The 26,508-nt window shown below is 28.9% G+C and overlaps 1 protein-coding gene across 1 annotated transcript in view; it reads right to left on the minus strand.

The window, feature by feature from the left end:
- Positions 1–22,974: 22,974 nt before the first annotated feature.
- The window catches only part of LOC129959806 (transcription factor Sox-5-like), a 90,759-nt gene continuing 87,225 nt past the window's right edge, over positions 22,975–26,508 (minus strand). Inside the window, exons 9-11 of the mRNA XM_056072697.1 lie at positions 25,844–26,011; positions 24,894–25,101; positions 22,975–23,888 (exon numbers count right to left, since the gene is read on the minus strand). Of these exons, the coding sequence (XP_055928672.1) occupies positions 23,600–23,888; positions 24,894–25,101; positions 25,844–26,011 (665 nt within the window). The 3' untranslated portion in view covers positions 22,975–23,599. The remainder of the gene's footprint in view (positions 23,889–24,893; positions 25,102–25,843; positions 26,012–26,508) is intronic.

Here is a 26,508-nt window from a genome sequence, read left to right on the forward strand (position 1 = left end):
CATACTGTCAAAGTGTCACCAAAGTGCTGTCAACTGTACATAATTTCTTTTTTGTACAAAATATACTTTTTATAGTAATCCGGCTAAATTCTCTTTACTTCATATGTACATTTATATCCTTTTTTCTATAATGATAATGAATTTTATGCTACTGAGTTTTATATCATATCTCCGCCACTTAAAACGAATTTTAATAATGATATATAGATAATTCGCTATTGAATTATCGTAAAATTATGTATATAATCCAAAAGAACAGTCAGTAATTTTTTTATGAAGTCTTGGTACAATAATTTCTCTCTCCTTTCTTTTAAAGAATTTCAACAATTGAATGGCATGTGTATGTGGGAACTTGATTTGTCTTGATAGAATTTTATTGGTCGATGATTGTGGGTATAACACTGCATATTTTTTGCTGAATATTTGTGGTTAAATTAAAGCCAGTAATAGTTAGTTTCTATTTATTCGTCTCTTCTTGTTTTCCTCTTTCGTTTATCAAATAAATGAACAGTAATTTTAAATATACTTTTGATATATCCGTAAGATATTTGGTTAATCATAATTTATTTTTCTTTCTTTTTCTCATAAATTAATATTTTCGGATGAATTCATTTATAAATTAGTGGATTTTTAAATAAATTCTCAATATTTGATTGCCATTTTAGTGCTGGCATATGCATATACTGAAAACTAGTTATTGTACTAAAGTATTAAAAAAACAGTTATAATATACTTTCAACTATTTTTTCAGGCAATATGTTAAGAGAAAATGATACAGATAATTATATCAAACTTGTAATTTTTAAACATTTTGAGTGTTTGTGACGTGCTGTTGAATGTTATTTCAGAAATGAAGTTCTTTATTTTCAGATTCTGAGGAAGAAGATAAAATACACGCAGTTAGCTATTTTATCATATTAATACAGGAATTTGAAATTGTGTAATACTGGCAAGTTGCAGTACAGTTGCAGTGCTGCAGTTGTGTAATACAGGCATTAATACTGGCAAGTTGCAGTATTAATGACGTTGATTTATATCGCTAGTTTCTTAGGTTTAATACTTGCATCTAAAATTAATATTGGTGTTGGCACAGAAATTTCAAAGAATAAATATCCCGTACGGCTGAATTTTGTGCTTTCTGTAACTGATGAATATAAGTTCGATACATCTAGCCATCTGGATACATATGGCCATCCTTTCATTTTCTAATTTCTATTATTGTTATTCTTGTAAGTTATAGATGAGTACCACTTTTTTTTTCTGTCATGTAGTTTGATTTGTTTCATGTTGTAAAGATGGAATTTTGTAATTTTTTGACTCACTTCAATATTTTATAGTTTTAAAATTTTATACATTTGTATGCCAATATGCTATATAAAACTTTCAGAAACTTAATTATTAGCATAACGATTTAATTCCATTTTGATTCCCAAGAACTGGCACTACTTGATAATGAATTTAAGAAAAAATATTTTGCTTTCAAAGTTCCATTATATTTATAATTAAGATTATAAATTAAATATTAAATGATAAAAACTAATTAAAATTTAAAAAATCATAATTTTATTACACTAATAAAGATGCCTTTTTGAACAATATTTTTATTAAATTACCAAACAAAAAAAGGAAAATATTTTACGAAACCGTGCTGAACAATTCTTTAAAAAGAATATTTAATATGCTTATATAATATGATTCTGCGTATCTAAATCTCATTAGCGGTCCACCTGCATCATTATGCACGTCATAATTCTCTTAACAATTTTAATTTATTTTATAAATTATTGCTAGAATATTAATAATACTACGTAATCAGAACTACTTTCAAACTAGACCTTACTTTTCGTGTCTTACCTTTAATCTTTTTAACTGCAATTTATTTTTAGTCAGCACTTCTCAGGCAAACTATATAATTTCCTTAGTTTTAAGAAGAGGTCGTGACATAGAAACTTACTGATTTTTTTTTTCATAAATAAAGCTGTTCATGAAAAACATTAACTCATTAGTTTCTGAAAAGTTCAGCATGTCATCGTCTGTTTGCTCAAGATAGCTCATGACAAACCGAACTCATGATTTCAGTTCAAGGAGTTAAATGCATCTGAGAAATTTTATACAAAAGAAATTTTTTTATACTTCCAAGTTTTGAAAAATAAATAACGTTAGTGGAAATTAATTCTGAACAGATCATGACAGTTAATTGCAAAAAATTTAACACTTGAAATAGATGAATTAAGTGTTTTTCCAATAATTTGAAATCTTGTTGACGTTTTTATATACAAAAAATGGAAAGAAAGTCATTTTTATTATTGTATGCGAGTGCTATAGCAAAATAAAATAGAAAAAAAGAAACTAAAATATTAGAAGATAGATTCCTTATGCATCTGAAATTTTCAAATTATTTTCTAATGCAGAAACTCAACCTGAAAGCAATACCATATTATTGTAGGAGAAGAACCATATTTTTATTCGCAGAACATTTTGAAACTGAAAGAACAGTTGAAAATCGAAAATCTTTGCCAAGGTAAGTCGAGTGAATTTAGATCGTGAGAGGAATATCTAATCTTCGCGATGGAATTGACTTAGGAGAGTCACCCCCACACCTACGAGAGAAATAGAAATCACTCTCTTGGAGTAAATAAGGGTAGACGCAGAGTCTTAAGACAAATGGAAGAAGTAATGGGAATGGGGGAGAAGAAAAAGAAAAAGAGGGAGTGGGCGTAAAGAGCATACATAGGGTGTTCAGATAAGAAAACACGGCAAGGTGAAATCAGCACTCTCTGCTAACAAATACAAGAGTTACGAGCCATGAGTTTCACATATGTAAAAATACATTTTAAATCTCCTTGCTTAGAAAACTTTTTACTGACACATATAATGATTTAGTTTTAGATATTTAATTCTTTCTACTTTGATCTTATCTTCTCTATTTCAAATACATCTTGATCACTTAATTAAATTGACGTCGAGTCGATTGGAGCTGCATGAAGGCTACTCATAATTTTGAGCAATGCTCAGATGAGGCACCCCATTCTCCAAACTTCCACAAAACAACACTTTCTTGGACTAAATAAGGATAAAAACAGGTCTTAAGACAAATGGGATTAATGGGAAAGGGGAAGAAAAAAAGAAAGAGATTGAGTGGGCGAAAAGAGCACACATAAGTTGCTCAGATAGAAAAATATGGCAGATGAAATGAGAACTATCTACTAATAAATAGAAGAATTGCATATCATGAATTCCATGGATAAGAAAACACTACGCTTAGGAATTTTTTTTAAAAATCACATATTAACTCAGATTGTTTCTTATACGCTTTACTTATAGATATTAGATTGTTTCTGATTTAATCCTTCCTTCTTCTATTTATAATTGTGTTGATCAATAGTTAGACAATGCCATGCTTGGAAGCTGCACTATGGATATTTTGAAACGGTCTTCATAATTTTAACAGAAATCAGTTAACCAGAAATGGCATCCCTTTCTCCGAATTTTCACACCACAGCATCGGAAGGACGCTTCATCCTAACGGATTTAAAGAGCACAAGACCCGCTTATTCAGAGGTGATTGATGGAATCGGGCCCGAATCCAGGCTCTATCATCAAGTCACGATGCCCTTAAATGTTTAGCTGTCATCATGATTTTCCAAGCTGTCAATTAGTTTTATTCTGTCCTTTAGAGTGCAATGAAATTACTTTTTAGACTTAAATAGTTATTTGATATTAATCGAATCTTTGGGAAATTTATTGAATTTGTTATGAATTTAATTTTGGGATTCAGGAGGATGCAAACTATCTGATTTGTAGCTAAATTTAGAACGGAAAACAAGGGATGGTAAAATTTGCTTGATGAAAATTCCTTATACATGCATTTTTATAATACGATCAAGATATTGCGATTAGTGTTTTCATATAACGCGATACCTTGTAATAAAAAGTAGAAAATCCGCAAAATTTAAAATTCCAACATCTTGTTAGTAATCAGCAGCTGCAAATCTATGGAAATATTTCTTTATTATTATTGATTTGTCCTTCGCAGAATTAAATCAGTCAACATCGGGAGCGTTGTTGAAAATTATTTCTTAAGATAATTTGAGTCACAAGACAATTTTCTTATGGAGCATGATTTTCTATACTATGCAGTTAATTCACCATTTCGTATAAAAGATAATTGTTGTATTAACAGTTCATTGATCATTACAGAATAATTAAAAGTCAAACAAAAAACGAGCATTTCAAAAAAAATTGAATTATTAATTTCAAAATTATAAGCTATTCATACATTGGTAGTCTCATAATAGCTGCTAAAAGTGCGTGGTTCCTAGCTATTTTAGCAGCACCAATAACTCATGTAATTATGAGAGATAGATAAGCTAATGGATGTGTTTTCTTTTTCGGGATTAAGAACTTGGGCCTTGTTTGGGGATACAAATGGCAGGAGAAAGCGACGTTTTTTTTTTTTTTTTTTTTTTTTTTTTTTTTTTTTTAAGAATGGGAATGCATACTCGAATTTTTGGCCAGATTGCGATGAAGCATGTTGTTTTTCATTCAAGAAAATATACATTTTTTTCTAATAAAATGCAAATTTATATTACATCAGATAATTTCCATATGTTTTCCCGCACAGGGAGAGCTTATCAGGATAAATTTAGAGCTGATAATGGAAAACTAATGCTTGGAGGTCGAATTTGGCGGTTAGGTATATAAAACATTCTGGTCCATAAATTCAGAATAATGACAGGTTTTACGAAAGAAGCCAAAAAAAGAATACAAGAAAATCATTCTTAGTCTTTTTAATGCCAGATATGTTTTTTTAAGTAAATTCCGTTTAAAAATTAAAAACAGACAAGTGTACCTTTTTATCAATTTTATTCTCACATGAAATTCTGCACTTTAACCTACTTCTCAATATGAGCTGTACTAATATTAAAGTATTCGTATTGTACAATTAGCTTTTGAATTCCATCCTCAAAGAAATCTGACCCAAGAAATTTTTCTAGCACCCAGCGTCAATTAAGTGGTTTTGTCACAATTCTATAAAGAAAACTTCTCGAAACTCTAGAAAATACATTATATAAAGATAAAATTTTAAAACGTTTGTTTTGTCTAACTTTTCCATAAGTTTTCTGCACCATGTCTTCAGTAATAACAGAACATCGCCCATTCCGTTCTTCAAACAGATTCATATGGCCATCTTTAAATGCTCTAGCCCTTTTTCTTATCATTCCTTCGTTTATAATGTTTCTACCGTACACTTCACTGATCTGCAAATGAATTTCAACTGCTTTCACATTTTTTTTTACATTCATAAAAGGAATGGTATAAGGTATTTCATAGTCTGCGAAATTTTTAGTTGACGGAGGCATTTTAAATATTAACTTGCAGACGTAAACGCGGTCACATTCTTCCATAATGACGTCTGTGTCTAGTCAATAAATGTAAATATTCAATACGTATTGATATAAATGCAGCCTCAGCATTGATACGGCTAAATTTCAAAACTGTACTTACTTTTTTAAAAAACATGCCTCGTACAAATAAGTTAGAACGTAAAAAATAATGCATATGTACCACAGTACCCAATGAATAAAGAACCTTTTTAAACATGCGGACAATATCATTTCGCCAAGAAAAATCAATATCATAGGAATTTCGAGAAGGTTGATAGGCATTATAAATATCGTGTGTTGAAAACGGTAAATATAGTGCCTGGGCATGCCGACCTGTAAATTCTTGCTGTAGACCATCCCATTCTTGAATCAGCGCTACTCGAAGTTAGGATAACACGATTCAGATTATCTCCGAGCATGGACCATATATACTTACCCAAGTTCAAATCGATAGAAAAAGAAGTACACCCCAAACGGGTGATATCTTTTTCTTCAAAGAATTCTTTCCTGGTGGTTGCTAGGTGAGGATGGGCATTATCATCCACAAAAACAAAATATACGCTCATTGCAAGTTTGAATAGAAAACATGTTCAGAGCCTACTTTGGAGTATTCAATGGTGTCCTGAACGAAATTTTTTTGGTACCCTTCCCTCTTGTATGCATCATATATTGGCGTATATCCTTAACAGGTTTAAAGTAATCAAGTATCTCTTTTTCTATGTAATGTATATTTAAAACGCAGTAGAAGATTAGAGTAGGTTAGCAGAAAATCTGCTTCATGAAAACCATCTGACAATAATACTATTTCATTATTTATTTTATGCTTCTTTACGTATTAGAAGCTGCCTCATCATTCTCTGAAACCTGCTGAAACATAATGTAAAGGAAAATAGAATAACTCTCCCTCTCTCTCTGTCTGTCTGTCTCTCACTCAGTACCAGTATTTTCGATTAACTTTTCATTCGCTTTTCGCGCTATTATAATCTAGTTGGCAGGTCATGTAACACTCGCGAATTCTCAAATTTATGATTAAAACCGTGCATCCCTATATGCTGTGTCCCATTAAATATGGCTTGTCATGGTACCATCTAAAACATGGAGATTTTTTCGGGGACCCAGTATAATGCCACACTAAACCAAAAGTCAAACATCGCGCAACTCAAAATTCGCTCGTTCACGATCATTTCATGTTATACCAATTGAGTACTGGTACCTATGCCATTACATTTTTAACACATCCATATAAATCGGTCAGTCACGAGTTATCCATTATAGTCTTCTCGATAAATGTCTTATTAGAATATACCCTAACTCCTCTTAACACACCTCAAGTCTTTCCTTCTCTAGTCACATTCACCGACTGCCCAGTGCAAACGGCATGACGAAAATGGAGTTATATATTTCTGAAGGATAGATATCTAGCCTTCCATTCCACGCCACTCCAGTTCTGATTGTTTCTCGCTCTAACGTTTGATTCTGGAATGCCATCACTCCATTGGCTTGGCGTGAAATGATTATAACATTCGGATTAAAGTTGGTGTCGAGAGGAATTTTCTAGTTTATAACTAGCCCATGGTCCTCTTTATATGAAGCAGCCACATGAGACAGATTGGAAGGAAAATGTGATTTCATCAGAAAAAAACACATAGTCCCATTATTCTGTTATTCACCTAATGGTGATGACGTCCTACTTCATAATAAAATGCTCTAATGTGTAGTTTTTTTCATTGACATTTTCAAATTTCCTTAATTTTTGAGTATGACTGTACATGTGAATTCGAAGTAAAATTTAAAATTAAAGCAAAATTATTTTTTCATTTATAAGTTTTTAAAGTAAGTTATTTGCATAATTATGACCTCATTTGTTTGATAAGTCTCACCTATCTTCCATTCATGAAAGCTAGTTTAAACGGAAGTTTGAAAAGGTGGGGTGGGCCAGGATCTAAAGATTTACAATTGAAAATTGCAGCGTAATTGCATATTATTTGGACTATCGTTTCTAATTATAAGTACTCTTCGTTTCCTTTATATCTAAGTAGAGGAGTAAAAAATGTTTTCTGCCTTCTTGGAATCATGCCATTAATTGAAAAAATAATGGCATGTTCCATGGATTAGTTGTAAGCAGAACACACAGAAACTTTCTCGTGAAAAGCAAATTAATTCCGCTACTCCGAACTAAGAGCCTTACTCCAATTAGGGGTCGATACGCACAGCTTACTATTTTTGATTTTTTATCTGTCATCCTGCAGTTGGAAACTAAATAAATCAGCAACGGTAAATAGGGAATGTATATTTAAAAAAATGCATTAAAAGCTTTTTGGATAAGAGAAAATCTACAATTACAAGAATCCTGTCTCTGTATCCAAAAATACTCTAAATATCCGAATCTGTCTAGAAAGAAGTCTGAGCTTAGTCTTAAGCCGGCTTTTAACTGTCTGACAAGAGAAAACCCTTTGTCTGTCACATGCAGCATGACGGTTTATACTTATCTGATATAGTTATCAGACGTTCCAACTAAAAATATCTCTATTTCCGAAAACTTCCAGTTTTAGTATTTTTAAAAAATTACATTAAATTAACATTTTACTGTGTTAATGTATAAGATTCTGCGCAATAATATTAGTTCACCAGAATCTTGCGTCAATGTGTTTAACACATGACAATTTTGTTTTATTATTGCTTTGAATAAAGATTTTTATTTACACAATTTTTATCTAATTCTTATAAAAGGAAGCTAAATACTCAAATTGGAAGAACAAAACTATTTAAATTGAAGGTATATAAGGCATGGATATGTATGATGTGAATGTGAACATAGTAATGACATATTCAAAGGCTGAATAATGAGTTACATGATTAAAAGAATCAGAAATAAGATTTGTATTGCATAAAAAAGGGTGCTGTACTGGGTGCAACGTGCAAATTAGTTTGTACGTTACTCCACGTTACACAAGACTACTTACATTCTGTAAGTGTATTTTTTGTGAGAAGACAATCTTGAAAACTCTAATAGATTTTACCCTTCACTACCAGAAAAGCTTTTGAACATCATTTTGTGTATTTTAGTTCTCTAAATTTTAAAGCAAAAAATCCCCACTGTGCGTCGTGATTAGTTTACAAAAAAATATAAAGTTTGCAAATACATTTTAAGCAATTCAAAGAAAGCCTTCAATGTTTCAGAAATATTTAATAAATTGTTATAACATTTTCTAATAATATGTATAAAATCTTGTTATTTATACATGTTTATTTTATAACATTTGATATCATTCAATGATTTAATAATAAGAAAATTTCTCATAAGGAAACAAACTGTAAGAAAAAAAAGCCGTTAGAATTTTTTATTAAATGATATAAGATTGATAAATTTTAAATGAGACAACATTATAGTCATTCAGATAGTGCACTGTCTAATATTTTATTAATAAATTTATAATAATTTAAGTTTTTTATTTTGAATATTTTTTAACAGTTTCATGTAATTTTAATGTACTCAAAGTGTTTGTTTTTGGCCTAATAACGATTTTTATCGTTAATAACAAAAAAAAAAAAAAAAAAAATCCACATTTATAATGAAGTATTAATCATAAAACTGATGTATAGGAATTTTTGATAATAACACAAAATAAATATTTTACTTGTTTAATATATAAATTAGATATATTTCTTTTTTCGTGGCCAATGTGATTTTAAAAACAGTTGAGAAGTGGGCTAAAGTTCATTTATAAATGCAATCAAGTATCAAATAAAAACGTAGCCATATCCTTTTAGTCACAAATTTAAAATGAAATCTCCTCACGGTAGCTTTTTTTAATTTTTATGATCTCTTAGTTTTTAATGAGCTTCTGTTTAAACAACACTCTGCATATTACTTAGAAACCTTCACCTGTTTTTTTTAATCAAAAATTAATCTTATAACAACATTTGTCCTTGTAACCTATATTTAACTAATCATGATTCTATACTGGGAATAAGTAACATTATAATAATAACTACTTTAATAAATTTGCATTATTAATAAAAACTCAAAGAAATAATTTTTCATTCATAGTATAATATAATTTCTATTAAATGAAAGTAGATGGCAGCACTACCTACAATTTTAAAATTCTGCAAGCGTGAACTCCTGTTTTGATGAGCAAAATTTGTTAAGCTGCCATCTATTGATAGAGAACTGAATTAATAATTTTTTTAATATTAATGATGAAAGTTTTCCTACAGAAATCTATATTTTCATCTAAGACATTTCATAAATAAATTTGTAAGACATTGGCGGATTTCAGATTAAATAGATTAGGCAGATTTAGTCCGTTGGATTGACTGGAATGTCACAGACAGACCCATTAAAAATGATATAAATAAAATAAATAAATTTGTAAGAAATGAGATTGTTTTTGAAGTATGAAATATTAGAGTTACTGCGCGTGTATACATTAAATTATTAAAATCATTAATAAAAATTAAAATGATATCTTCCTTATAATATATTGAAAAATTAAGTATTTAATAACTGTGTTTGTTATATCTCACTTGATAAATCTTGCAAAATACTAATTTCTAATGTTATATTTGTTTAAAATTTATTATTTTTATAAGAGTTTATAATAATTAGATAGTTATAAATGTAAGTTAGTAAATCATTAACTAAAAATTATGGTTAATTATTCAAGAATTTTAATATCATGTGCTTGCCAAAAAAAAACACTAAATAAAAATATGCACATCTTCAAAGTTATTTAAATAAAAAAATAATTAAAATAAATTATAAGCATTTAGTCTTAGATAGTCTTAGGGAGGGTCATGGTAACAAAAGGTTAATACGTATGTGTCCCATTTTAAAGAAAATATAACAAAATAACGAAAAGATAATGCCATGTCCCAGGCGCTATCTATACTTGCTAAAACACTGACGAGGACTAGGGGAGAAAAAATTACTATCTAGTAATTAACATAAGAAACTTTCATTTTTAATTTGAAATGTACAATTTTTAGTTCTTATTTTTTTTCAGTTTTCTGAATTTTAATTCAGTTCTTTTTATTATTTCTTTTCTATATTGGATTATAGGTGTAGTAGAGAGCCTTTCTTCAAAATTTTTACAAAATTCGTGCTCCTTTTTTTTTTTTTTAAATACTTTGTAAGTTTTTTTTTTCAGTGCTAAATAAGATTTATAGATTTTTGGATGTGCGCATATTTTTTTTTTATTATAAGCGTTTATAACTTTTTTTGATTATTTTATTTACTTATATGCAGGTTTTTTATTCAATATTCCTTTACTTAAGTACTATATAAATATTATTTGTATTATTTCTATGTCTTCATTATTTCTGCTTCTTTATATATATATTTCTTTATGGTGTTTTCTTCTGCTTTTCATAGGCGAAGTTACCGACATTTTTTACCTGCCATGTCATGTCAAAAGTTTCACCTTATGGGTAATTTGGAAACTTAAAAATTCCCGTAAATTGTGTTGTATTGTCTCATTACGCAATTAGAAATTTTCAGGAAAAAAAGTACTGTTAACTGGAAATCAACAGAATAAATCTCATTAGCCTGAAAAAAAGAAGTTTCATTAGATAAGGAACAATCAGTCTATTACAAAAATATTAGAATAAATAGAGTTAATCTTTGAATTATTTACCCTCTAAATTCTTTCATTCAAGATGAAAAAGTTTAGGAATATTAATCGTAAAGTCTTTTATGCACTCAAAACAAAAAGACTTTCTCAAGAACAGACTCATTTCATTCACACCAGATGGCAGCCCGATAGTTGCATTTGGTAGGCAAATATTTTAAGATGAGTTCATTAACAGTGCTCAAAGTAAAAGATAATTTAAATAATCACTGATGCTCTAAAATACTAGTTAAAAACTTTTTACGATTAACAGTTCTTTTTTTTAGTGTTTCTAAATGAATTTTCAATTAAAATAAAATTTACATACAACAGGTAAAAGATAAATAGAAATTGATAGATTATGTTCATGCAGCACAAATGATTTCATGCAAAATGTACATTTAAGAGATATTTTGAAGAAAACCAATGGTACAAATTTTGAGGAATTTTTTTTAATAATTGTTTTATTTCCATTTTTTAACTAAATTTGTTTTTTACTTTTATCTTGAAATTAAAATTTCAAGTATTGGTTGAACGAAATTGTGAATATCGTGAAATTAATTGTACAAAGAACCTCAGTGGATTTGAATTTTTTAATCCAGATTCAAGCTTTTTCAGTCCTATTTTCCTTGGAATTTTGAACCATATTCATATGGACGAGGAATTTCCGACTCCCCTCGTCACCTATATGAGACATTTAATTCTTATCGTATGCCCACTTCTCACAATGTGCACCATACAGACATGCTGGAACTTCGATGCAATCAGAAAGTGGTTTCTTTTTGTTTGGTGTTAGTAATAATTTCATTAAGTGGCATCTATAATAATTCCCTTGTGACATCTTTATTCATTGGGGCTATCTGAATAAACGTCGTGTCCACAGCTTAATGAAACAAATAATTTCAGAAAGAAACTTGGAAATTATCTTACAGACATTCAAATAAATTTCAATGAAATAGATAAAAAATGATTGCTATATGTCTTATTAATTAGAAAAATAATTTATCTCTATAATAATTTATCATGCGAAAAATAATTTATTATGCTTACAATAAGTTTTGCTCATGTTTTAGCTCGGGTTTCCAAAGAGGCAGGATAAGCAGCTGCCTAGATCTACTAGGCTGAGAGAAGGGGACGCGATTAAGTCAGTTGAAAAACTTTAATATTAGTTGTTTTTCTTTGTGGCTATAAAATTTTGTATAATAATTTTGTAATCATTTTCATACTACTTATACATATGTATGTAAACCACAGAGTTAATTTTTGCAATTTGCAATTTTTTTGTTATCATTTTCATACATTTTTTTTAGTATTATTTTGTTAAAATAGTGAAACACGAAATTTTGATGTCCACGTGTTAGACCTCCATCAGCATGAAAAGCACATTTTTGGCCTTATATCTGTCTGTCTGTCTGCTGTGACAAAGGTAACTCCAAAACAATTTGAATTAGGCGGATGAAATTTGGTATATAGTCTTCACATCAAATTTTTAAATTTCTGTCAAATTCTGAGCAAACTCCTTTCAGAGGAAGTCTGTATACCTGGATGTTTGAATATAAGTAAAAACGAGGATTATAAATCTAAGAGAGCTAGATGAATAAAATTCAATATACGGATTTAACTGCTATAGTCCAACGCCTTCAAATTTTGAGACAAATCAAACAAGGAGTTGATTATCTGTTAGTCAGAATTTTCAAAAACATGTAAATGCGGAAACTCAAATCACAATGATTTAGATATATCAAATTTCCTATTTGATTTCGTAATATAAATGAAATTTTGTGTCAAATATTTGTTACAATCTGTTGGGAAAACGTGTCTAATACGCAAATTCGATTTTCGGATACTATTAGCTGCATTCCAGGGATTAATCAACAAAAAAATCGCCAAGGATCATACTTCAGATTCAGTAAAAATGCTAAATTCTTAATTTCAATGCCAAGGTTTAATTTTACGCCAATGCCATGCAAGGCTTTAGATAAAGCCTTTATTAGAGAGTATGCTTTACTATCTATACTTTATGCTTTCAATTCCACTGTTGCTTTTTTTGTAAATATGTGATTTATTAAAAAAATTATAATTCTTACGAACTGTTTTTATTATTTCCTTCAATGGAAATATTTTATTTAGAATCAAGATAAAACGTTAAATTTAAGAGGTTGGAGGGATAACTTTAGTATTTCTGTTTCTATAACATTAAGTCTAATGTTGTCATGACATGCATGTGTTATTAAAAAATGTTGCCCGAATTCTAAGCAATGATTTTTTGAACATTAGAACATATCAGATTCAACTTTTTAAGACACAATTTAGACGCATCACTAAGCATTCAAACTCTTCGCGGTTTTATATATATTTAGTAATCCGAAATGCATTGAGATATATTGTTTTGCACAACGTAAACTGCGTTCATTTTTATTTCAAACTAGCCACGTATGGTGACCACTGGTTCACCGAGATTAATGGTCGTTAAAATTTGTACTTGAATATGTCATGTAACTTGATTTTAATGGCTACTTAAGCAATATTTATAACTCCAAATTTTGATAGATAGATAATTCATACTTAGAAGCTTAGATTTTACTGCGCATTTTCTTCATTTTTTGTCAACTCTTTCAAAAATTCATAAAAAAATGGATGCACTTTAACAATGTAATCTAATTTCTAACCTAAAACAATGTAAAATGCAGATTCTTCAGAGATTTAATTAAATATATCGGTTACTTTCATAAAATGTGCTTTCTCAATAATGATTTGTTTCAAGAACAGGACAGAAAGTTTTTTTCCCATTATTATTTGTGATATGTTTAATATTTATGTAGAATTTTTCCAATTCATGTTGGAAAATATCCTTAAAATATTTTGGTTGATTAAATATATAAAAAAATATTTATCCTATAAAAAAATATGTATCATAATTTTTTGAATTTTAAGATGATGTAAAAATAATATTTGTGCTGTAATATTTTCGGAACTTATCGCAGAAAAAATTCCAAAATTTTGCTTAGTTTTTAATTAAAAAGTCTAATAAAAAATTTTAAAAAAAACAGCTCCTAGGTGCAAACCCCCATTCTTGAAAGTATACATGTACCAAGTCTGGTACCTTTAGGTTAATCCTTCTGGCATGTAGAGTGCCAATACATATATACACCCACAAACATAAATTTATCGTTATTAGAAGTAAATAAAAGGGGAAAAAAATGAAGGAAAATTTCTCACTCCTTGGGACATTGTTAGATGGCGCCCCGAGATCCTTTTATTTCTATTTGGATTAGAGAATGCGTGTGTGTGAAAGAAGAATTTTACACCTCTCTTTTTAGTTGCAATAACATAATAATATGATGCATGATTTCAAGTGTTCATCGATGAAGATTTTGAAATTTATAAAAGTGAAATTTAGCTTTTCTAACATCATCATTTACTGTTAATTTCTGTTGAAAATCACATCATTTCTGAGAAACGTGTTTAAAAATAAGAAGGAATATTTTGTAATTGTGGCAACTGATGTTGAATATTTTTATTTATATGACTTTCGCAAGTCTCCAACGTTTAATAGATACTAGGGTAAATTTATATAAAAATGCAAAATATACTTTATAAATAAAGTATCAGGCTGTTTTGAAAATAAGGTTGTAGTAATATTATACGATCTTAAAGGCAAGTTATTCGAATTATTGATTCCGTTTATTTAATATGATTTAATTACCTCACATAATATATATTTTTTTTTTACTCTCCTTAGTTCAGGATCATTGTATTATTGATTTATTTATGCATATATGAATCTACGATTGTAGGATTATTTAATGAAGGTTAAATTAATACAGAATTATATTTAACAGCAAAATTCAAAATATGCCAGAAATTGAGCCTACATTGCAATTGTATGCAAAGCACTAAAATCTATCATCGCTGAATTTTGCATAATTAATTGAAAATAGGTTTAATGCCTTTCGAATTGATACAAGCCAGTCTAACAACTATGTTCTTTTTTTTTTTTTCCCTTGTAATCAGTAAGGTAAAGTTTCTTGGAAATATAATATTACTATTTTATATTATGTCTTGGGGAATATTTCGCTGAAAAAATATCTCACTCTTATAAAGTTATTGGGTTCGACAAAACGGAAAAAAAAGTTGTGTAAATTTTATAAAAAATTTAAAATGCTTTCGTAAGCTGATGTTAATCGTTAGAGAAAGGTTTAATTAAGCAAAATGCAGCATTCTGATATCGTTGTCTTCATTTAATTTGTAACTAATATTTTTTTAAATAAAAATGATTTCTTTAAATTGATATTCTAGAAAAATGATCAAGCGTTTTAATCAACCATTTGCTCTTTGTTATTGAATTATTTTCTCTTATTTAATTCAATAAAATTATGACATTGAGTTTATGATGCTTAATCTTTGTTATAATAACTCATTTGAAACATTACTGTGAATACTAACCACAGATAATATTTTCATCATGTGTCTCACGTTTGAAGAAGCAAAAGTCAAAAATCTAGAAAAAAGCTGACGATATTTTTTTATCTTTGCAAATTGAAATATTTATTACTTTTAAATTGTGTTTAAGCTTGGATTTCTACACTTCTCAATATATAAAATTTTTATATTAAAATATTATTACTGTATACTCATATTTAAAACCAAAATCAAGAAATTTCCTTTTATGTCCTTAAATAAGTCAAAAACCATTGAAATTTAGTGTCAGGAGACAAACAGTACGATAAAGTTAGACGTCGAGCAAGAATTGAGTAAAGTTAAAACGTTAACGTTACCGGGTAAAAGACCAAAGGAGATTTTAAACTAGCACCTCTCCGTCCACCGCTCATACTACTGAAAATAATTGAATGGAATATCAATAGTGGAAATGAGTCAATCTTAGAGTGGTGGTTTCGTTTAATTTACATGAGAGTGGAATAAGCCCCAATAGGCACAACTGAACTCTTGAATTCAGTATACATTATTTGAGAGTGGAAGAAGACCCAATAGGCACATAAGCATTTTTTAATGACTTTGAAATTGCATTTATTTCTTAATTTAAGAGATATATCTCAAATGTAATCGGACAGTACCGTATGGATTATCTGAAATGTAGAATTATTAAGTTTTAGTTTTAATTAGCCTAAAAAAAAAGAGAATAGTTTATTTTCAAACTAAAAAAATTGTTTCCATAAAACTGCGTTCATATAATTAGACCTTTACCGGTTTTTTTTTTTTTTCAGAAAAAAAAAATTTATAAGAAGTTTTATTTAATAAGAAGTTTCTAACAGAACATTTTTTAAGCTTATGTTTGAAATGTGTAGAAAATTGTATAGTTACAATTTTGATAGATACAATGTACATAACCCCCTAAATTTTATACCAAAAGTAAGTATAAAAGTTCATGGCATAGGTTTTATGCTTTTTTTTTTAAATGGAAAGATTTTAAGGGACATCAACATCATTTTCTCTAATTGTTCTCTACATCAGAAACATTTCTCCTTCTTGCAATCCGAATGCACATTCTACTTAAATAGTATTAATTCGCTGTTTGTTCTTATAATATTTGTAAACGTAGACAACTTTTTACACATATAATTATGTTTGAAAAAATGAAATATTATAATCGATTTTTAACTTATTTCTGATGTGCTAGAGGGGTTTTTTTGTTTTTTTGTTGTTGTTTTTTTGTAAGCAAGGTTTTTTTTTATTTCGATAATAACACAATATTTTAATATTTTCAAAATTTTACTACCCTTTAATATATTGATTAAATTAAATTCTGATTCTCCAAACTATAGATAAAAAGTTGAAAATAGTTTAAAAATTCCTTTTTTAAAAATTTTTTCCCAAAAGTGTACTTTTAAAAACGGATTATTTTCATTAAATTGATTCATAATTTAAAGCAGGACAAAAGTAGATACTGCTATCTAAATCAAGTGCATTTTAAATTTTCTGAAGTGTCTTGAAGATATAGTTTTTAATAAATAATTTAACTACACAGTTATTGCTTTGGTAGAAATTAATAATAATTAAGTTAGAAAATTAATAATAAATAAGTTAGTTAATTACATAATAATTCTTAATGAAAATTTGAGGAATGACGATGCATATATGAATAACTTTTGAGACATTTTATTGAAGTTCATCATCATATTTTTAAAACTCTTTTCAATTTAGTAGTATATTTTTTTCATAAATTTATATCTATTGGCAACATCAGAGCAACCGGGGGAAAGCGAAATATAAATAACACTGGAAGAAATCATGGGTGACGAACGGGTAGCATATTTAATGTACTTTATAATCCCAAATATGAAGAAAACACCGAGTCCTGGATGCTCCTACTTCATAGATACTCTTCTGCTGCGCAAATGGGTCTCGCGCTCGTTCAGTATGCCGGGATTAAATGTCCTCCCTCGGAATATGCCAGCGCAAGTGTCGTCCTTGTTATCTGACCACGGTTCAAATTTGTGAAGTCCATTCCAAAATAGCTTCCTGTTGCTTTAAAATGGGAGTTCAATCTTAGTCTTTTTCTAGATATATCCTGTGTCTTAAATATTTTGTCGATAAATCCATGGTAGTAGAGTATTTGAGCATGAGAGACAGTAGACTGAAATTCATTTGTTACAAAAACCACTCATGGATGGGGATCCGTTAAAATGGCACCGACGATAACATGACCTCACAGTAGTCTAGTTTTTCATTCTGAGTTGTTTATTCAAGAATTTCCTAATCATCAACTGAAATTCGTGAAAGGCACTTTTCAGTATAGTTAAGGTTTAATAATCACAAAACTTCAAATTTGAGTCTTGATTAGACCATATGTGACTATGTGCATGACAGTAGCGGTCTTTAAATTTGGCCTCGCTCAAATTTAGGCAATTCAATCGAATTTGAAAATTTTGAATTAATACTGTTCTTTGGCCGTGCAAGAAAGTGAATAAAATAATTACCAACTGCAATCTTTAATTAAAAATTTAAATCCACGGAGCTAAGTAATATTGGCTGTTTCATAAATGGTTCTGAGGTAATATTGGTTAATTTCTAATTTAAGTCAATCAAGGAGCCCCTAAGATTTTTTAAAAATCGCGCTTTTTTTATCCACATTTTTAACTGTTGAGATTTCGGTTTAAATGCGTTTTTGTTTATTTAAAATTCGTCACAGAAATCCACGCCTTGTTCCATAATCCAACAGAGGAAAGCAAATGAGTTGAGCTGCTAAGGTTTGAATCACGTTTAATTAAAAATTATTCAATATGTTGATACCCAATTTTCTTAAAATTCTTCAATCCTGAAAGTTATTGAAGAGCAAATCAAATATCACATATATTTTTGTAAGTTCACAAAATTTAAAAATTAAAAAACAAGTTTTATCTTTTAATAGGCGTAACATATTTTTACACACTTGCGTTTAAAATTATTTATTAATATTTATTTATCTATGTATAATTAATATTTATGATAGCAAAGACGAAATTTTCTTTCCCAATTATATGAAAGTAGCGCCAAATGGAAAAAAATTGGCGGGAATTTGAGAAAAGATTTTTTTTTTCAAAGTTCCAAAATATTTAACTAGAATAAGTTATAAATTGAAAGTTAAAAATTAAAATAAATAACTAAAATAAATGAACATTAGCTTTATCGTATACTAATAAAAATGTGATTTAAAAGCTGATTTTATTAAATTATGATCGATAAATATTAATTCCATATAAAACTGCGCTTATTTCAAAACAAGCACATTTTTTTCAGGTTGTGTTAAATTATTTATTATTTATATTTAATTCAATTTGTTTCTCATTTGTCTTTTATAATCTAAGTCATGGTAACCTAATGATAAACTCTCACCGCTGAGATCAGAGTATCTGGCATTCGAGACATGTTCTCCCCCATCCACCACCAGCATTCGCTGTATAGTGACGCCTTACTGGCACTAAATTCATTTTTAATTAAACGTCCAGCCACTAACTTATGTATCTTCAGCACAATAAAAAAAAAATTATTGCAACGTACTATCATATCAGTTGTTATCATTGCATAGTCCCGCCGTCCTCCTGTTGCTGAGGGTGGTTATCCTTCCTCTATGAGAATTTCGGCATCACATATTGTCAGGTAGACTGAGTCAGTTGTGTGTCATTAATCAACGGCATTACGGCAACAGCGATCGAAATTAAGCTGATTTCTTTTCGTATGAAATGCTATAGTAGAATAAAATAATTAAGTTACGATTCCTGCAGTGTGAGAGACAAGTAGGTTAAACGGAAAAGATCACCATCTCAAGTGTCAAGTGATATCGGTTCAAAATTATTTGGTACATCCTAGAATAGTTCTCTTGTTGTTTCAAAATTGGCAGTAATCAAATAAACAAAGAAGGCTAATGATTCAGCACAGATTTTCTATAGGCGATCGCAATTACTATATGGCAAGCCAAAATGAAGGTTGAATTACAATTCAAACAACATTATTTTACCTGTAAAATTATGTAACAACATTATTTTACTTTTAATGCAATAATACAAATTTTTTAATGGAAGAAAGTGTTATTGGTGCTTACATTTGCAGTTAAATGAAGAATGTGCATGATACTGAGCATATGTTGTGAAGTGCAATTACCTGATGCGCGAAATTTTAATCACGTATATGAGAGCACAGACAACAGAACACTCATATTTAGTTAATTCTAGTACATTTTTATGTACATTTATTTCTGCGTATATTCTTCATTCTTCTGCAAATGTTCAGCTCCAGAAAAATTGACTTACTGTGTGTTGAGCCTGTTTGGATAAATCCATTACAGGACATTATTTGTTTTGTGAGATACTCAAATTAAAAAACAAGCAATAAAAATACGCTGAAACCAATTTATTACAATGGTTGATATTTATTCAATTTTTTTTTTGTGCTTTACAATGAAACTGGAGATCAGAAAATGTTCCTTATAGCTATTGCCTAACTTACTCTTCCTTCTAAACGAAGACATTGAACTGGAGTCAAGGTAGTAACGCTCATCTCCATCTACCAATTTAGGAGTCTCAATAAGAAAGTCTCACACTGATCACACACTGTACACAACTAACTATGCACATTAACAAAGGGAAAAGGAAACGAAGAGAAATTTCTGTTCATCAGCTAGTAACAAGAGATTCAGAAACAACTCAAAATTCAGTAGTAATACGGAAATATTTGGAATACTCATATCATGTGTCGGGTAAGGATAAAAACAGATGATCAATATTACATAATTTTAGCAAATATGAGAAATAAAATACAATTTATGTTGAATCAATCCCGATCCATTCATAATCAAGTATGCTTAGACGTTTTAATATTAGAATTCTTTTGCGCATATTTCTGTAAGAAAAAGAACATAACATCACAGTATACTATGAAAGACAACATGTAATTAGATGCAAGATAGCACACTTCTTATTTTTGTCATGCTACTGTGAAGTCACGTGAATTGATTCTGGTAAAGGCTATAGGGAAATTTTAAAACTGCTATGTAATTCTATTAATTTTATATGATATTTTGTATTCTTCTTCATTTATTCGGGTTATATTTAAAGCTGCTATAAATGCTTTAAGTTTGTTGTTAGTAAATATTTAGTTACTTTTATTATACCATACTTAGGTTTGTTCTTTAATTAAGTTTACTACGGCTGACAATTGCAAATTAAAGCCGAGGTTTGGTTTCAGATATTTTCTCATTTAAATTTGAATTTTATTCATATATTATCTATCTTGTCGATTTATCAAAAAGTGTCTGAAGTTCACCTCAAAAATTATAACGTATTCTTACCTCAGTATTATTAAATTTTTGTGAGATAGCAGTTTAATGGTGCTTTGATCATTGGCAATCATGTTGCTTTGACTAAACTGGTGATCCTGAATTAGATAAGGAAGCATAAGTTACCAAACTTGTTTATAGAGGATAAATCGCACTCACGGTATAATATGACTTTTTCGCCGTCATCATCAGCACCTCAACCATAGACCGGAGTGGTATCCAAGATATATAATTATTTAATTTAATTTAAAATTCCCTCTACCTCTCATTATGTTAAAATTTGAAAAGTGACGTGTAGGCTGCAATGTATTGTCAACATGGTCCGTCTCTAGACTGGTGCCCACAACATTTTATTTAGGATCTGCAAAGCAAGTTTTGAGAGACAGATTTTTTCGGTCATCGTGGTCACGCAATTACAGTTACATTATTTTGAAAGAGAAACAATTACCTGCCTCATTATATTTCTGTGACTTTTAAATGAGGATACTTTGAATTTTATTTAAAATCAGCTTTAACTAATGAATTTTATAATTAAGATGTCAAATGATTTTATTGGTTAAGTAAAAATTTGAGAAGGAGGGGAATATATTTTAAAATGCTATATCCATTCCATGTCTATAAAATTTATAAAACGCCTTTTGCTTTATACCAATACAATATTAAAACCAAACAAATTTAGTTGATGGTACATCACAGCCTGAAATAAATTGCTATAGAATGTCTCCAAATATTTGGATCAACAATAAAGATTTTCCAAACAAAAAAAAATCTCATTTTTTTAAAATCGTATAGCTTAATTTTTAATGTCTGTTTAGCTTAACGTTATTCTTAATATTAATTTCAATGATATTCTTATTATTAATTCTTATGTTTTAATATTCTTATTATTAATTTCAATGATAATGAAATTATTCCTTTCATAAAATCCTAAATTTAATAAATCAAAATTTAATAAAAATTTATTTTAAATCAAAAATCGACTCAGCAGAATAGTTCCGAAATTACAGTTTGAAAGCAATAAGTCTTAAAACTGAAAAGGAAAAGAAAAAGCAAATTATTTATGAATAAATATCCAAAATTATTTATAAATGATCAATAATATATTAATAAAAATAATAATATAATCAATAAATATTAAAAATATTAATATATTATTTATAAATAAATATTAAATAATAAGTTAAATATAAAACAGTAAAAAAAAAAAGAAATATTTCTCCTGATACAAATAAAATAAGCAAAACTATACTTTCCAAAAAATAAGCTCTAATAAAAGGAACAAACGAAAACAAATTTTCTACATATTTATATACTGAAGTTCCCGTAAATAAGATTCTATGCAGTTTTTTACTATTTCAGTGTTTTTATTATTTCATAAAATGCAATATTTTAGAATCTGCATTGCTAAATACCTTACAGCGAACAATCTGAAAACAAAATTTACTTTGGAATTGAATTGTCATCGTTTTGAAAAACGGCTTATTTAAATTTGCATTATCATATTTGTAGTATAATGCTTCCTAATCCATTTATAAAATAAAGTTTACTATCGGGGTATTCTGTTAATCGATAACAAATTACTTAGCTGATGATAAAGCGATTTTAGCATTTCACGAATAAATATTTAATGAAAACACTGGAGAAAGCGTTATATTATTTAAAATGCTTGAATAAAAATCTTTTTAGAATTAATAGGTCTGATTTTCAAAGAAACATTTCTAAAATAGCTTGAAAACAAATTTAAATTAAAACAGTCCTGTTTAACGGAGTTTTTCTTCTTTAAAGAACGAATAATGTTTTATTTACAACGGCTTTCTAGATCAAAGTTTCTCAATTATTCGCAGCAGTTAATAGAATTAATTCTTCTTAATATGTCCATTGGTAGGAGAATTTTAATAAACGATATGTTAAAAATCATTATTAAGTTATAAAAAATAGATTTTTAACATTTTAATAATGATCAGATGCTTCTAATTTAAAGTACTAAGCATTTCCAGTCCTAATCAAGAAAAACAAAATACTTAAGAATTATATACAACGGTGAAACAAACAAAAATACACAAATAATTATTTTAGAGTTCAAAGAGACTAGAAAAAAATTAAATTAAATTAAAATTTCACATTTTCTTATTTGAATAAAATATTACTTTTTAAGCAATAAATGTGCATAATGTTAAAATATAAAACTTTTGCACTCTAATGAAAATGGAGATAAAATGAGTTACGAACACCAAAAAACTCCTATAACAAATGACAGTGAAAAAAATATTTGGTCTTACTTCTAAAAGCAAATAAATTATGCGTATCACTGTCGCTGACTAGAAGTAAATAATAACACTGAGCGTGTGATAAAAATATTTCCACGTTCCACACACTTAGAAAAACTATGTATAACACTTTCAATCAGCGAAAAACATCATTATATGGAACAGTTTCTCCTCGAAGTCACTTCGAATGGCAACATTTAACAGTTTTTCAAAGTAGACATTCGACTGTAGAAATTGTTCATTATTTACGTATCAATTTTCATTTGTCTATAAATATCACGTTTGTTATTTACCAATATCTCATGATATTTCGGGTGAAAGTACTTTTCTTTTCAAGAATTCTTTCAGTCACTTTTCAAACCATACTGTTAACAAAGATGCTTACAAAAGATTGCACAAACATTCCATCAGAACATTATCTCATATTTACAGATTCGATTCCTTCTGAAAAAATCCAAGTCTGCGAATTCGTAATTGCTGGAAAAAGAAGAGCATTATCCAGAATCCATTCCAGTTGATTACTTCGCTATTATTACTTATTTTTAGCATTTTTCGGTACTTTTAAGTTGACGCTTCCATCGCTGAAGAAGATTCTGACACCGGGGAAGAATTGTTTTCTGGGGTTACTGCTGAAAGTGCGGTCATGGGTTGGTGGACAGATGTCGATGGGTCCAAAGGATTTAAGTCTGAAAGTCCATTGGCTGTGGAGGAAGTCATTTTTGCTGTTAGGGAATTCAGAATATTGGTAGTTGTTGTTGGATGGCCACTGCTGGTTGATAACAATGGAGCCATACTTGTTGGATTGACTAACGTTGGAGAATCCAGTAAACCAAGTCCGCCTTCTCTATACCTGGAAAAAAATTATGACAAATGCAACTAATATTTCTCTCATTTTGGATTAAAGCAAATTTTTAACTTTCTAAAAAGTCTTTGGCTCAAATCCGTAATAGTTTTTTAGTTTCGCGGTTTAGTACCATATAATATTAAATAAAAATGCTACTTTTAGGGTACTCAGACGTCAGGTAAATGTCTTTTAAATGAGCGCCAAAGACTAAGGATTCAATTAGTTTTGAAAAGCAGAATTATGTTAAAACCTGAAAGACGCGAAAAAAATAAAATAAAAGGAATTTGGGACATAACTCAGATTTTCAGAATTTTCTAAAAGACTAAAAATCTTTGTGGACTGCTTAGCCCTCAAGTTGAATTTGGTCTGTTTCTTATAATGAAATATAACATTGTACTGAAAGTAAAAGGTGATAGTAAAGACAGATCCAGATTTTTTTTTTAAAGTTTCAATGCATAATTTTCAAAAATTATTTGCATTAGAAACAGCAACCTATAAAAATGCAATTTGAGGAAAGCGAAGCAAAGAAATGTGTTTTTAAAACTCCCGCTTTTAATTAAATTAAGAAATTTAAAAGCACTTAAACAAATACTGTCAAATTCATAGTAAGCTTTAGTCCTTTTTTTCTGAAAAGCAACTTCGTTTTTGATATAAAACCTTTTGTAAGGCTTGTTACCTCTCTAAAATTGATTGACAAGATTCATCAGTCGTCGGTACAATAGTTCTGACATAGGGCTTACTTACACTCTAAAGCTAAAAAATCTTGCTCTCACAATTCTAAAGATGCCTCATTAATTTCAATTCTTAAGAGTTCCGAATTCCAGACATATACAGAAGGAAATGTCAGCATACTGCATGTTATGATTATATAGCGTGAATGCTGAATATTCTTGGTGTCGCAAAATGTAACTTGTTTTGCTCAAAGATTAAACCTAGGATTTTGGATCTTGCCAGTGGTAATTTTTTTTGTTGAATATATAATGAAATGGATTCTGGAGTTTAATAACTTACCACATGTTTCTCATTTCTTGTCGCCTGGCTCTCATGAGCTGTTTGTACTCAGAGATCCTTAGTTTCTTCCCATCTACGATACATGTTCTTTTTGGTCTAGGACGATACCTATAATCGGGGTGCTTCTCCATATGCAGCCGACTAAGACGAGATTGTTCTTCATAGTACGGTTGCTTCTCAGAATTAGTCATAGCCTTCCATCGTGCTCCTAAACAAGCGTTTTATATATATATTAAGGAATTATTTTCATAATCTTTCTCGAAAGTCAAGAGACTCATAGATAATAATAGTTAATTTAAATTGAATGAAAACAAAATTTGATTTAGTTTTTTTTTAAGTTTAACCTAAATTTATCAATATTTATTCACCGTTATGCAAAAAGGATTGGTAAACACAAAGGAAATAAGATTTTTGGACTTTTGATTGTATTATTACATAAAATTTTATATTATTTACATTTGGCCCTGAACCTCATTTTAGTATTTATTCTTTATTAATTATGTATTGCGAGTGGATCAGTAGTTTATAGACTGCCTCGTGCTGCCATCTGTATAGCTTTTCTTTAAAATTAGTGCTTAGAATTCCAACTGTGTTCCAATGGAACTTTATGGTAGGAGGATCGAAAATTAATAATATCTATAATTAAAATAAATAAAAAGAACTGAAATTGTTAATAGACCTCAACTTCTAAATCTTAAAATTTGTTTTATGATATAATTGTAAATAAAGTTTTATTTTTAACGTTTCGTTGGCGCAGCATGAAAAAGGGGCAAAGTATGGCTTTTCTTTTCTCTATTTTCTCCCATACATATGGGTTTCAAATATAAAATAAATGTATTAATATCTTTCTTCGCGATATCAATCAAGGCTGGACATCCATAATATTTACACATTCCCCTTATTTTCCATCACATTTTCATTGTACGTTTGTGAAATTCTAATACACTCACCTAAAATTTTTGAAATATTTGAATTATGCATATCCGGGCAGGCTTTTAGAATTTTTCGTCTTTCGTCTTTAGCCCATACCATGAAAGCATTCATCGGCCTCTTGATGTGAGGTTTTCCATCTCCTTCCTTTTTAGCTTGACGAATAATTTTTGCTCCCAGAAGTTTACCTAATTCACGGAGGATTATTATTAGGCTTGGATATATTGTAAAAGGAAAAATTTAAATGTTAATTGAACTTTTCTGTCAGATAAGTCATTATGTAGTGTAGCTTGTTTTAAATGGAATGTGTTTGTTCACTTTTCAAAGAAAAAAAAAAGGATACAAAAATTATGAAAATTTTATTGTAAATTAACTTCAAACGAAATAAATGCTGTATAGAAATATATATATTTAATTTTATCAGACTATTGTAAAAAGTAACAACTATGGACTGAGCAGACTTTTAAAATCAAAAAACAATGAAGAAATGTTTTTTTTTTTTTTCGAACAGGACCATAATTATGTCAATATAACTCATGAAGAAGCCTAAGATATTGAAATCAAATACACTTTTTATATCGTCTGAAACAAAATACCTATGATATCCTTTCCTCGTTATACTTCGAAAACCAAGTTCATCCTATTCAATTAGACTTAAGAACTGAATTATGTTATGCTATATCAT

Source organism: Argiope bruennichi, chromosome X2 (assembly GCF_947563725.1).
Source record: "Argiope bruennichi chromosome X2, qqArgBrue1.1, whole genome shotgun sequence".
NCBI lineage: Eukaryota > Metazoa > Arthropoda > Arachnida > Araneae > Araneidae > Argiope > Argiope bruennichi.